This window comes from Lissotriton helveticus, chromosome 9 (genome assembly GCF_964261635.1).
Source record: "Lissotriton helveticus chromosome 9, aLisHel1.1, whole genome shotgun sequence".
Lineage (NCBI taxonomy): Eukaryota > Metazoa > Chordata > Amphibia > Caudata > Salamandridae > Lissotriton > Lissotriton helveticus.
Genome location: NC_136070.1, coordinates 530,878,797 through 530,893,912, shown reverse-complemented (window position 1 = coordinate 530,893,912; position 15,116 = coordinate 530,878,797). Strand labels below are relative to the sequence as shown.

Genomic DNA, 15,116 nt, shown 5'->3' with positions numbered 1-15,116 from the left:
CACCAACATGGATCACAAACATACATAATATAGGACATTTCATGCCAAGCCATCAGATATACTTTGCTATATACCGAAGCACAGAAAAAACCCAATAGCATGCAACACCATTTCATGCACTTTCTGCACAATAAACACTCCAATAACATTAAAAAAAAAAAATTCGGGCCCATTTTAATTTTGTCAGACTTATACCTAAATAACACCTTCTTTTAATCCATCCTCACCCTTTTGACAGCAGATCAAGCAGTCAGTGAAGATCAGCTGTCAAATATAACTTACTGTGTCGCGTCAGACACACAGGAAAAGCAGGGAAAATTCATAGAAGAAATGCAGAAAACATGAAAAATGCACAGATAATTCATTTCAAAGAAGTCATAAAAACACATCTTTGTTTCATCATACAGCCAATACTTCACATAACACACAAAATCTCAAGTGGAACCACCCAGCTTTTGTAAATGTACAAAATATCTTAAGCAATAACTCTTTCACAGCCTCTGCGTGTCCCTTACACCAACCCCCCAGTTTAGGCCCTGCTGTTTATAAAAAGCCGTGTCAGGAATGCACTCTTCAAATGTCGACGTGAATGGCTCCTTTGCGTGACGCTTTTCCAAGCAATCATTTCACCATTTGTTGTCACATACTCCTAAGCCCCCACCACACTGACGTAAAGGTCAAAATCTGGCTGGAGCACCAAGCTTTCTTGTAACCTCCCTGGGACCCTCACTGTGAAACTGACAAAGACAATAAGTCTCTGCAAGTCTGTGCAATAATCAACCCTATTTAAAAAAGACATTTTAAATATATTACTTCTTTTAGAGAACTACAATTTATTTATTCTCAGAGCATTAACACATTTACTGTGAATAATTCATGGAACATAACAACACACCATACCAGCTTCAGAATAAATGTGTGTCACTGTGCCATGCAATGCTACACATTTTATCAACCTTAAATGAATGAATGGCTCAGTAGGCCCGCTGAAGTCAAAACCTTCAACCTTGATATTAAACATAAGCCTCTGCGCTGGGCACATTAACTCACTAAGCTATGAAAAAGCAAACGTGCACATTTGTATTATACTTGAATGTATGCATTCACTGAAGCCTAAGGCACTATAAAGTTAGTTTAAATGGCAAGAAAGCCTTTTAAAATGGTCTATTTAACTCAATATCGACTTTGCAATTTGAGGTACTTAAAAATAAATAACCTATACTTGTATTACATATTAATCATCCTCAGAATGTTCTTTACAGATTGCAGAAATCAGACTTAGACATATCTCATATAGATCTTTTAAAAAAAATGAGTTCTTACGCCTGCGCCAAGTGAAGGTCCCATACATAAATGTCCTCATTATGCAGTACTGCACAACTTAAATTAAATTATAATGCTAGGAGGTCACAATATGAGTATTGAACTTTATGAATATCAAAAAACGATTTTAAAAAGCACTTATTTTTTTTTCAAATTTTTTTTTTGATGTCATAATTCAAAATTACTCTCCATTTTTCGTTTTTGTAATAATCCTATATTTAAAACCAAGCTGCATCCCTATTATAAATCTGCCCCTTGCTTATCTTTTTAGAGCAGTCATTCGCCTAAGCATATAATCTCAATTTTTAAATACACGTCAACTTCGCGCCACTTTTGTTTGAAAAGGACAATGATTTTAGCAACAGAGCCATAAATGCTAAAAGAGAAGGGAAATCGCAATTAAAATGTCTGTCTGTGATACAAATAATTAACCTTATTTTTGTAAACCTTGCTTTCAAAATAACACTCTGAAATGCAAAGTTGCACGTTTAACTAAGGAAGAAATCCTGGCTAAATAAACATGGCCTGCGAAAACAACAGCTGTGTCCTTGACGGCAGGCCCTACCCAGTGTTAAATTTCCTGGAGGCAGCCTTACTAAAAACAGACATTCCAAGCTTTGAAATGCGTGTTTAAGAATACATATTTTAAGTTCAGAAAAACTCACTCCAGCTAAACTGTTTTGCCTGTAAGCATCTTAATGCAATGTATATTAAGTAAACACGCTATGAGTGTGTTGTCTACAAAAACACACAATTTCATTTTTCTGCTATAGGCCTTTAATATTCCTAGTGAATAAGAATTTTTAGTTTCATCCCTTAAACATTTAACAGTTGTACATATGCGCTATTCCTTACCCTATAACTTTAAAGAGCAACTTATAGTTATGTTAGCACATCACATAGGTCACTCCTGAATTTCTATCGAATTTTTATCCAATATTAATTAATCTAACAGTATGTTGAACAGACTGAAAACATCAAAAATAACCACAAAAATACATATGAGCTCAGTTCAGACATAAACAGAAAGGGGTAAAACAGAAAAGACACACAATACAGCGCGCTTTAGCCATGTTTCATAAATAGCGATGACGCAATGTACAAGCAAAAGTTACATGAATGGGAAAAACCCACAAACCAGCTAGACATTTAAACACACCTTTTAAACCATGGGTCAACACTAAAGCCAGAAACAAAACAGACTGCATCCAAACCACCTGTGTAAATACCAGTGGTAAGTCATATTTACAAGGAGAAACCCTAATCTCAACTGTATTCTAAAAACTGAAGTAGAAATACTTTCAATTCACTAATTCAGGCTGGCAGAACACCAAAAACCGCTCTGCATATCTTCATACATAAAATTGCACAGAACAAAGGATCCTCATGTGTATTATGGGCATATTTAAATTCCCTGGGGAAAAATTTCACCAAGGAAGAAATATGTTTTCATACCTAAAACCTATTTTAAGTTTTCCCTCTAGGGGAAGCCGGCTAATTCAATTCATATCTCACTATGGTACCTCTCATAAAACTACACATTTTACATGTGAGTTTGGAACAGGCATGCAAACATAATGCAAAATATGCATTATCATAATCTAAAATGGCACTTAATCATTGCGCCGCTCATAACCATAAATGGAGAAACATCTCCACATTACCTGCCTACATGTGTTGCAACGCATATATCACATAATCCATATCATAAATATGATCGATCATCCATACATATCCATATCCATATCCATATCCATAAGCCACAGCAAGCGTATCCTAAAACTGCCTTGCGAGTCACTGGCTACCATAAGCTCACAGTAATTACCATACAATGGTTCTTACCAAGCACGAGCGTCCAGGTTCTATCTGCCAAGTTTGAAATTACCTAACAGTCTTTTCCTTTGAAATACTAACGCCAAATATGTTCTCAGTCAGGGGTGCCATCATATGGAGGATCAAAAATCAGGAAGGTCAGAAGTAGACTGGGCTACAGAGACTAAGAACCCCCAGAATTGGTACCTCCTTTAGTAGAATCCTGCCTTGTCTTCCTCAGTAAATGTCTGTCTCCTGACAAGATCGCTCCTTCAGATAGTCACCGCTCTGATGAGCCCCAAGTTGGCGCGCCAAATGAAGGAAATCAAAAATCCCATCTCAGGGGTTTGCACTAACACCTGATCCTTTAAAGCAGCATGAAAAAAGTTGGCACAGAATCTGTAATCAAGAGAAACATATTTATTAAATTACAACAAGTGAGGCCATGTCACACAGAAGCCGCAGCACTCTGTATGAGATGGTCTGAGGACTGAAGGCCACAGTATCTCTTATATACCCTCACAGTGGCTAAAAAGGGGCAGTACAAGTACACATAAGAAGAGTTACACACATAGATGGTCATACAGAAAATGCACAGTCGACAAGTAGGAGGAGCTAACAGTTTTGCCAATGCTAGCAAGCACATCCTGACAGTTACAGAATATTAGCAGCTGCAAGCACAACTGAGCATGTGCAAAGTAGGAGGAAGAGGCTAAATATACCGAGCAGAGAACAGCAAGATAGGACTGAGTACATGGTGAGCACATGGCCATCTAAAATGGCTGCCAAATACAAAATGGATTCCATAGAAAGACAAGATAGTCTCTAAATACAGGATGTCTTCTGCTAATGCTTAATCTAATCGCTGCTAAATTACGACAACATGGCTAAACATATCCCTGACAAAACCAACAGATTTTGTATAGGAGAGTCCTATTTGCTTTGCCAATGCTTGTTTAGCCTACCTCAGTCAAAAAGCAGGCGCGGGTTTGCCGGCGCGCACACAGAGCTCAAGGGAAAAAAAACACAGCAGTGCACACGCTCCCAGCACCATCTGCCTTCAATTACCGGCACCTCGGACAGCTGGTAATTGAGGATTTATGTATTCTTCTGCGTGTGTCCGAACACTTTATGCAGGAAGTGTACATTGAAAAAATTCCAAAGCCCTATGGCGTGCTGCCTTACTTAAACACAGCCTTGCCTGGACCAATTACCATTCACATGGCAGAATACCACACGCAAAAACCGCGCGCTTTCTGGAATGCGGCAGCCCACAGCCCTTTCTGAACTTTTTTTTTTTATAACATTAGAGCTCGGAAGCCCCGCCCCACTTCGTGTGACGTGGGCCCGAGCCCTAAAAAGGACAGCAAGATGGAAATTATTCCTATCCTGCCCTAAAAGGGGCAGTCCAGACAAACTACAAATCATGCCCGTCTGATTTCCAGCATTAAATGGGCATCACAAACTGTGACCCTCACAATTCTTAGATATATTGATGTGTGCAATGTAAAGAAGTGGTTCAAAAATGGCCAGAAAGGTAAAGAAAAATGCATTCCTGTCTGTAAGTGCTTGAAAGTAAGTGTCAGGCAACAGGTGACAATGGAACTTCACAATCTACTTAAACATAAAGAAGATCTTCAGTCTTCTATACTCTGGTGACATATAGATTCTAGAACAGAATGCTAGTTCAATCAACTCATAAAATAAAACCTCACATGGTGCCGAACATCTCAAGATGCTGGTCCTCACATTTTTGCTGTAAGCATTCAGTTTCCTTATCGTCTTGTGATAGTCTCTTATTTGTTTTTCAGGGAACCGAATTCATACCTCTTTTGACTTCCGTGCATTTTGATCCCACCATGTATGAAAATCCTGACACTTTTGACCCCAACCACTTTCTGGATGAAAACGGTTGCTTCCAGTTGAACCCGGCCTTCATGCCATTCTCAACAGGTATCAGTCAGATTTCAGTTTTTGAGAATAAATACTTCTTTACAGGTAGTGCTGTTCAACCTTCGTGCAAAATTCCTAAAGTTTCCATGAGTGCCCCCATGACGAACTGCAGTTTAGTGCTTGACAAGCGGACTTTTGAAATGGTTAGTAAATACACTCTATGGGCTTGATTCACAAAGGTAAACTTACACTTTTGTTAAATTTACCACACTTTGGTACCACAAACTACGTGCTGAGTTTTACGGCTATGCACTCCCTAAACTCAGGTGTGCAGAGTTCTCTGCCCCGATTGCAGTGTCTCTGTGTGTGGGAACTCCACACACCTTATTATTGGCAGTTGTAAAACGTAGTTTGTGAATACCGAACAGTAGTAAAGACAGGAGTGTAAGAGTACCTTTGTAAATCAAGTCCTATGCCTTGAATTTGAATTTGAATTTAAAAGTATTTATTGAAGCGCACGTACACCAGGCGGTTTCACGGCGCTGTAGAGGAGAATGATGCCTGAGTAAAAAGGGGGGAGGGGTTAGATTTTAAAAGCCTGTGCAAACAAATTGGTTTTCAAGGTGCTGCGGAACTCCAGATAGGATGATGTTGATCGATTTGGATGGGTAGAGAATTCCAAAACTGTGGAGCAAGGACTGAGAAATTGGAGCCTCCCATTCTGCTCTTCTTGAACCTGGGCACCACTAGGAGAGACAGAGATGAAGATCGCAGTAGTCTGCCGGGGATGTAGGGTACGATTTTAGACATGATAAAAGATGGAGCTGTTCCCGCAAGGGCCTGGAACGTAATACATCCCATCTTGAAGAGGGCCCTTTCTCTAATCGGGAGCCAATGGAGGGATCTTAGAAGGGGAGTGGTGTGGTGCGATTTGGGTAAACCATAAACCAAGCAGGCAGCTTGGTTCTGCACCAGTTGGAGTCGCCGGATGGCGTATGCGGGGGCAACGTTGTATAGGGCATTCCCGTAATCCAACCGGGAAAGGACCATAGCCATGAAGATCAGTTTAAGGGCTGAGAGGGAAAAAAAACGTGAAATCTTTCGAATAGTGCGCAAAGTAAAGAAACAGGAAGAAACCCCCGTGCTAATCTGAGAGTGTAAGGTGAGTTGTTGATTGAGAGTGATTCCCAGAGTTTTGACAGAAGGAGAGGGAGAGGGGGAGGGACCAAAAGAGGGGGGCCAAAAAATGGGGGAACATGGATTGAGTTTACCGCCAGTGAGAAGCAGTTCGGTCTTATCAGGGTTGAGCTTAAGATGGTTGAAGCTCATCCAATCCCTGATAAAGACCATCACCAACTGAAAATTATAAATAGAGTCAGGGGAGTCAGAGAGGTTAAAAATAAGCTGGAGGTCATCGGCGTAATTAAACACATTGACCTCCATCCTCTGCAGAGCAGAAATAAGCGGACAGATGTACAAATTAAAAAGGAGGGGGGAAAGAGAAGATCCCTGAGGGACGCCACATTGCACTTTGCGGGCCTCGGAGGAAAAGTTCGCCAGATGGACTGCCTGTGAGCGATCGCTCAAAAATAGCTGAGCCAGGCCAGGGCAGAACCTCCAATGCCTGCCGCCTCGACGCGGGAGAGAAGGGTGGAGTGGTCCACCGTGTCGAAGGCGGCCGACAAATCAAGAAGCACCAGTGCCTATGGAAGATTAGCATCTTGCCCCGCTCGGAGTGTGTCTAAGACAGAGACCACCACTTTGTCGGTGGAATGAAGAGGGCGGAACCCTGCTTGGCACGGTGAGAGATAGCCACTGTCCTCTATGAAAGAGCTAAGGAATTCAGTAACGTGGCGTTCGAGAATTTTGGCCAGGTAGGGGAGAAGGGAAATGGGCCGATAGTTTACTAGCGCTGTTGGATCTGCGCCTGGTTTTTTCAAGATTGGGATGATGGTGGCTGATTTGTGGCATGGGCGAACAGTGCCTGATTTAAGGATCTCATTGAGAAAAGTGAGGGGGGGATGGGCAAGTGAGGAAAATGTCGCACAAGATGTGGGCTGGGCAGATATCGGAGGGGGATCCAGACTTGACGCAGGGAAGCAGGGAAAGGAAGGTTTCTTTAGACAGCGGGGCTACAAGGTCGAGGTGAGAAGCGTTGGATGGTGGGTCAAGGTTTAGGAAAGCTGAGGAGGGAGGAGGAATATTTGCCTTGATATCTACAATTTTGCATCTCCCCAGCACACATGCAAAAGTTTAGAAGATTGAGTCTCTTTAGGTGTAGTGCTTTTTCTCTGTTCTGCATCAATGTGTTTGTGTGTGCATGTGTGTGTGTATGTGTGTTTGTGTTTGGGTGTGCTTGTGTGTGTGTGTGTGTGTCTGTATGTGTGTGTGTCTACGCGTGTGCGTGTGTGTGTGCACTCTTAAGGTGGCAGGACAGGTAATGCTCAGGAAGCGGCTTTTATCATGACTATGATAATGATAATGGACATAACCTATTAGGAATGGGCAGCCCCAAGAACAAAGTAAATACTCTCCAGCTTGATACACTCGAAGAAGCAGTTGATTGGTATATTTACTAAAAGTTACTTCTTACCTTCCTGTCAAGATAAATGTTTGGTTCAATTCTGAGTTTAGTCGGACTACCATTTGGCTGCTTTTTCTACTTTCAGTCACAAGTATTTTTGGTACTTTACTACAGGTCACCTAGTAATTTTGCAGCCTACTTGGCTGTAGCAGCCGTTTTGATGAGACAGAATGTCTTGGTAGCTGTGTTCATATCAGCACATTCTCTTTCACATATAAATTATTATTTTCTCCTGTTTTTGAGGCTAAAAATCGGATAGTCTAAAATAAATCCTAAATAAAAGGAAATGTTTATCTTGGTATCGAGGTGCAGAAAAACAGACTTTTTTGTTTGCTACTCATCTGAGTGGTTTACTTTAGTGATCTCAAAAGGATGAAAGGTTAAATTGATCCACTGACACTGAAACCTACCACCAAAAGGCCCAACATGGATCATCATGAATGCCTCAGAACACTAAACCACCAAAATCAGCCATTATTTCTTTTAAGACTATTCATATCAATGATCAAACGGTTTCTTGTTTCATTAATTCTACCAATCCCCATCTTACTTTATGCTAATTTACTTCAGTTTGATTTTACAACTGGAGCTTAAATTCGAAAGACTGGAATTTCATGTAAGCAAACATTACAGTCAAAAGTAGATTTTCCAATTTTTACATGAAGCTGCGGTTTGAACAAAGACAAATGTAAAAAGATTTGGCTTCCTACATCTGAAAAAGGCTAACGCTCCAAATCCAATTAATAGTTCAGGAAAGAAAATTGTATGGCCACTTCTGACGAAGACATTAGAACTGAATTTGTGATCCTTTATAAAGCGCTGTGTGCGCAGAAGAATGAATATTCCACAAAAAGATTTTTTAAACAGCCTAACCATTGCATTGATTGTGTACAGAGAGGCAGGTTAGACTGAAACAAATATCAGGTTATTTGAAATTGGGTATGATTTACTCCCTACGCATTAAATAGCCCCCTATTTCTGCTAGATTCCGAACTAATCCACCGATTTACAAAAAATCCAATATCACAGCATTTCATGAAAATTCAAAGCGCTGTTTTTAGCAAATGGGCAAATTGTGCAGCTCTATATTTAGTTTAAGTCATTTGGATGATGTCATCAGCCGCTATCATGTTAAAAAAAATGCATCAGAGAGATGCTACAGAGTAATTTCAAAGTGCAAAGGTGAGCAGCGCCTTGAGCCAGACTTAAACGTGTGGCCCATCCTCAAATGCAAATTGCTATCCCTGGTCCTGTGTTGTCACAAATTCCATGTGGTATAAATGAGTCAGAGCTTCTAAAAAATGTATATTGGGACTCATTTCAACATTCTAGTGAAATTAAACAATTAAAAATTGCTCCATTATTGAAAGAGTGGAGAAAGGGTCAATGATGCAGTTGAGCTCAGATGCCTAAAGACGTTAATAAAGTAGAAGAGTCTTTTTTCTCTCATGTACTGTGACCCATGGGGTTTAGACCTAATTTTATAAATAATCTTCAGCAATCAATAGCTCAATGTCAAATCGAAATCCAGATATGAGCTTCAATCTAGAAACCTACAATGAAATGGAGGAGGGTTTGGGGGAAGGAGTTTCAGGTTTATTTCACAGTCCAAAGGTGAGAGGTGTCTAGGGCCAGACTTATGCTAGTGAAAATCGGTATTGATCTGGTTGGTCCTTTCAACCTTCTTCCTCCCTCTTCTTGCTTGGCTGTTGTTGTCATTGATTACTATTCCAAGTGGCCAGAGATCCGTTTCTAGCCAGATTACAAAAATGTTATCGATTTCCTAAATGACATTTTTCTGCAGGAGAGTTTTTCGTCTACCATGGTTTCTGACAACGGGGTACAGTTTGTCAGTCAGGAATCCTAAGATTTTCTAGTGCAAGGTGGTGTTGCTCACTCCAAGAGTTCTCTTTATCAATGACAAACTAACGGCCTTGTGGAACGAGTGAAGAGGGTTTGGAATAACTGTGTACAATGCGCTGTTGCATCGTTTAGAATGATGTTTGCTCCGTGCTATGGTTGTACCAAACCACTCTGCACTCATCCACCAAAGTTTTCCCTTTTAAATTGTTGCGGGGAAGGAAGCCTTCCTACAAGGTGTGCCCTGGATGGATGTCTAAATGGGTGAAGATGGATTCCATTGTGGGTGTGGACGACCTCGTCAGGGAAAATGTCTCCATAGCTCAGTTATGCCAAAAGTCTTATTTTGATGCTAGGAGAAGAACAGTTCCTTGTACATTTGTTGTTGGGGACACAGTGCGTGTGAAGATTCCTGTTCACAGCAAAAAGGGAGATGCTAGGTTCTCTGAGCCCATGGTTGTGGAAAGGGTTTGTGGAAATTCTGTTAGGGTGAACAACAAACATTAGTGGAACATGTCCAGGGTTGTTGAGTTGACTGGATATGCTCCCCCCCTGTCGCTAGTTTAGCAGTTCTGCTGATGAGTCTATTGAAAAACAATCAGATGCTCCTCTCGCGCTGAAGTTGCGTAGGAACAATAGACGCCATTCTGTTCCTATGAGATTTTGCTAATTTGGTTCTCTTGTTCCTTTCTGTGTCCGCCTTCCCTTTTTTTCGTTTCATATGCACGTCTGCTCTCTCTCCCCTTTCCCCCTTCCTGTCTGACCTTGCTTCCCCTTTTATTGCTCCTGGTTCTGGTTTCTTTTAAAAAAAACATTTAGAGGAGGGGGATAATGTAGTGGCTTCCCTCACTGCGTTTTTCTCTGTTATAAAATGCTCACCCCTTGCGGGTACTTGCGTGTGTCCATTCTACAAAGAACCTTGAATGCTGGGTTTGAATATGTTGACCAGTTGAATGAAGTTGCCTGTTCTGTTGGCGGTTGAGCAGTCCCTGTTGCAAATAAAGTTCTCTTACCGGTACCTACCAGTTTTTGTCGCAACTTCATCACTAGATAATATTTGTTTTGTGGTGGACACATCAAGGTGCCTCTTTCCAGAGATCGCTTTAGAATGTATAGTGGGGGAAAGGGGAGGGAGGCTCTGTTTGGAACACATTCGAATTTATTACACATTTTGTTCTAATTCAAGTCCTAATGATGCCCGACAAGATTGAATGAAACATTCAGAAATGAGCACCAAAAGCTCAAACTGACTTTTGCCAGCAATTCATACAGTACCAAAACAAGGCATGAATGACCATGGATTCATAGATTAAGCCATTTCTTTTTGCAACTGGAAGTAGTATTTTTAAGCTTGGCATTGGTGCAATTTCCAAAAACCAAACTCTTGCAAGAAGATTTTTCTAACTGGGAAAGTTGGCACTTTCGGTATAAGTTTACAAATAAAGGTCTGATTTAGGCATGTTACTTTGTCGGATAACCTGTCCGCCAAAGTATAAATCACGTAGGATATAATGGGATTTTTTATTTCGGCGGGCGGGTTATCCATCACCATTGTGACGGAGTAACACGTCTGCCAACATCTAAATCAGGCTCAAAGCCAACAGCTTTCAACTGTGCACAGAGCAGCACAGTGTGTAGGAGTGGATCTGTACATGGAAGGACTAATTGACTTTCCCATTCACTTTACCAAGGGCCCCCTTGGAATATGAGGGTCCTGGGCAATTTATTACTTTGCTTTAGAATAAGACAGAATCAAAGACGAAAAAGGGAGCATCAGTATTTTCCAGACGGGCACCCCTGGGTGTTTGGGGTAAGGGGAAAATTTGGACATGGGGAGTTACCTATTAAAAACAAATCAGGACATTTGGTGATTATTATTAGATGTGGAAACACTGGAATAGTGCATGTATATTGCATCTGCTGAGCAATTTCTTTTACCACAAACAAATCTATATTTTGGAGGTTGAGGTAGGCACTGTAATTTTTCTGTGAGGGTGTTATCTTCTTGATAAAAAATGTGGCCCACTTCACTTTTTATGTTTTTTTTATTTACCATTCAAACTTGGGAGTCAGCCATCTTTGAATGGTAAATAAAGGAAAATGACTGCTGCACCAAGAAGCAAAGCGTGCATGTGTGGTGAGTTTGTGTCTGCCACAGCATCATGAGACATTGAAGCACGTGTGATAATGCATGTGTGCTGTTTATCATTACATTTTTTTCTGATTTAAAACTACTTTTTTGCTTTTGCTGAGGCTGAAATGCATCTGAAAAAAACATTAGCAAGGTCAATCGGTCTCCATTTATAAAGCCAAATTGCACGAGCCATTGGCTTTACCAATGCGTGTTAAAAGTATATTTGTCCTGGAACAGCAAGTTCATGTATGCTATATAAAAGTTCTGAATCTGGCAATCCTTTTAATATCTTGTCATTCTCTTACTTGTAGGGAAACGCATATGCCTTGGAGCAAACTTTGCGTTGATGGAGATTTTCATCTATATCACAAGCATCTTACAGAACTTCACACTGAAGCCCTTACTCAGCCCTGAAGAAACTGACGCACGCCCAATCGGGATCTTTTTGGCAAACGTACCCCAACCCTTCAAGTTCTCCTTGATTCCACGTTAACAGAGCTACCCTAAACAGAATAAATGAATTGTTTGTAAATCATAGAAGTGGAGCAGCTTAATTTATGCTCCAGCCTTCAGTTGTTGTAATTATACAAATATATTATACAACATTATATTATATTGTGTTTTAGTTTCATTAATGTGTGCGAAGCAACTAAATGTACTAATGAAATGCAATCACTGTAGAGGCTAGGAATTTATATACGAGTACACTATTATTCAATATAAACATGTAATCATGCTCACATTTATTCATGTTTTTGCTTTTATACTCAAGTTAGACGTGCATCTGTATAGTAATGCACTTGAAGTTCATGCTTACTTCTGGATTTATTTGGCCTGACTACAGGCCTCAGTTGAAATGTGTTTACTCTTGCCAGTATGCTTTTCTCTCATTTCGCAGGTGAGGTATCAGGTTTCTCATCAGCTAAAGAAAGGCATATTGTTTGCATTACCCTGTCAATAGTGAGGCCTGAAGGGAAACTCGGTAGAGAGCGTGGAGAAATAATGGTCACAAGAAGGCTTCTGTTCATCATGTACCAGGACAATTGCATGTTCAAGGTTGCCTTCTACAGTCTCAATTTCGATGGAATGGGAAACAGGAGAGAGTGTGGATGCTTCTCCAAACTATTAATTTGGTTGGTTCCTGGTTGTTTACGAAAAGATAAGAATGTAACTGAAAATTCTGTTGTCTTAATTTGTGTTCCCAAAGATAGTTGTTCAGATTCTTTCTTGACTCAGAGATAGACAGTCTTCTCTTCTGCCCTTGAGAGTGTGAAGCTTTATGCTAGACATATTTCTTTTCCTAGACTACAGAGGTATGCATTATGCTGACACCTTCTAAGCTCCCTAAATGGAATCCTTGATAGATAATTCTATAGCTATTCTTTATCTAGAAGAAAAAAGGGAAGTATCATTATGGAACACCTATTTACTATAGTTTGTTTCTGTATCGTTGTGGCTGTTACTACTCTGTATGTCATGTTATTACACATTAACTGAGATATTTCAGCTTATCAGCAGATTGCTGTACCTATTGCATCTATGTCTGCTCCATTTATTTACTGATTGATTAATATTCTAAAATAAACACATTTAACCATATTTAGTGACTTTTGGTCCTTATTGTGGAGTCGCATTGACTTTACAAGTCAGAAATGCACTGCTGATGTCTTCTCTTTTTCATCACTGCAATTCAACCAACTAAGGTCCATACGATCAATGGGGAAAATCATTAATGACCTTTCTAAAAGATTGTAGCATAAGTACTAACACGCTGTCAGTAGTAACATTGCAACAAGTTGGGTACACAGCTCTAAAGAAACAGTATCAATTGAATAATATTTGAAAACCAGTGGCACAATATTTTCTATTCATGCTGCATTGTGTTTGTCTTCTACTTCCAGGACTCCTCCCAAAAAAACTAGTATTACTTATAGCTGATATTTTCATATTAGATCCGCTCTATTAATTAATGTCCATTCGTTGTGAGATATTTCTTTAACATATGATTTTCTAGCCTATAAATCTGTCTACCTAGACACCAGGGGACAGGTAAAACAACAGTATATGTCACCATAAATTCTTGCAAAGTGACACAAAGTGCCCCAAAATGCTTTTGCGTTGGAACATTGCCCTTAAAGTTGTGACAATAGTGGAATTCTCTTCCTTAAGGCAGGTGGCGTCCCATGGGTGGCTCATGGGTGCTCCCATGCTACCAGCCACGGCCAGATATATGATTGTCAGACTATCACAGCAGTTGAGAAAGAAAATTGTTACATTTCTCCTCAAATTTCAGTCATTGAATGTGTGCTGCCCTGTACAACACACTCCAATGTGTGAAATGTTAAAACATGGTCTAAGCTTAGGATTTGGTACTGAAAGAGCACCCTTCCAGTACAAAACCTAAGCTAAGCAGCAAGCACAAACCTTCAGACTATGGGGCAATTAATTGTGTGCACCCAGCGCTAGGCAGCATGTTTGTGCTCCAGAACTGTGGTAGATAGCAGCAGTGCTATATTTAGTACATATGGATCTGAGCTGCTCTCTCCCCCTAGCACAGCATATCACAAACAACTGTGGTTGCAGCGCTGCTTTGCACTGGTTTTTAATAAATTTAGGCCCAGCAGTTACATTAATCTCAAAATGTCCAGGTACATCGGGGAATGTATTTTGTACAGCTAGGAACTTCCACAACTCAAGACCCCCTATCTTGAAAAACAGAGTCCCAGGTCTATGCTTCTCAAGATGTACCTTTTAGTTTTTGAGCCCTGAAAGGGTCAGGCATGCCTTCACGCAGTATGCCTTCATGCATTACGCCATGTTGAGGTTCCGTGAATTCTGAACCCGTTTTGTAAAGGTCATCGTACCATGACGATTTTGGTATCAGCAGACCGAAAATGGCGAGTATAATATGTACGAGCATTTTCGTCATGTTCGAGTGACGAGATCACCATGAAATCAGGGATCCCGTTCTGAACCCTCGGGTTCCATTTTGTGTACGGCAGCCATTTTGTGGTTGCCCTCACATAGGCCAATATCAAAGGCCGAACGAGTCCTTGGGACACGTACACCTTAGCTGACTTCTGCGTGACCTGGGCAAGCTGACTCCGTTGCCCGAAGCCAAACCTGTTAGGCCAGTTCCTTTCCCAGTAGCTGGTCGAGATTGAGGATCAAGGCGTAGGGCAAAATATAACCCTTTTATTGCACACAGCTATGTCTTATCTGACTCACACCTGTCTCTGCTCCTTTCTTTATGACCTGTTTACGATGAGGAGGTTTCTTTACAGAGGGGGACCCCACATCGATCTAAGGCTTCTTCTCCTTATCTTTTCCCCGAGTCGTACCCCGGAGCTGATTATATTTTTTTCCCCCTCGTGAGATCATAGCATGGAGAGCATTAAAACCTTCGGCTTCTCCGATGACGACTACGCCAAGATGGTTGGCGCTTCATCTAGTGACAATTCCGCCTTTCTTCCCCCTAAAGGATTACAGGGCGAATGGTCCAAACTTCTC

At 40.7% G+C, this 15,116-nt stretch overlaps 1 protein-coding gene across 2 annotated transcripts in view; it reads left to right on the top strand.

The window, feature by feature from the left end:
- The window catches only part of LOC144781505 (cytochrome P450 2F2-like), a 678,085-nt gene extending 664,880 nt beyond the window's left edge, over positions 1-13,205 (top strand). Inside the window, exons 9-10 of one of the 2 annotated variants that reach the window (XM_078660390.1) lie at positions 4,947-5,088; positions 11,918-13,205. In XM_078660390.1, coding sequence (XP_078516516.1) covers positions 4,947-5,088; positions 11,918-12,099 — 324 coding nt within the window. In that variant the 3' untranslated portion in view covers positions 12,100-13,205. The remainder of the gene's footprint in view (positions 1-4,946; positions 5,089-11,917) is intronic. The other variant, XM_078660391.1, reaches the window with a different exon arrangement.
- Positions 13,206-15,116: the final 1,911 nt, after the last annotated feature.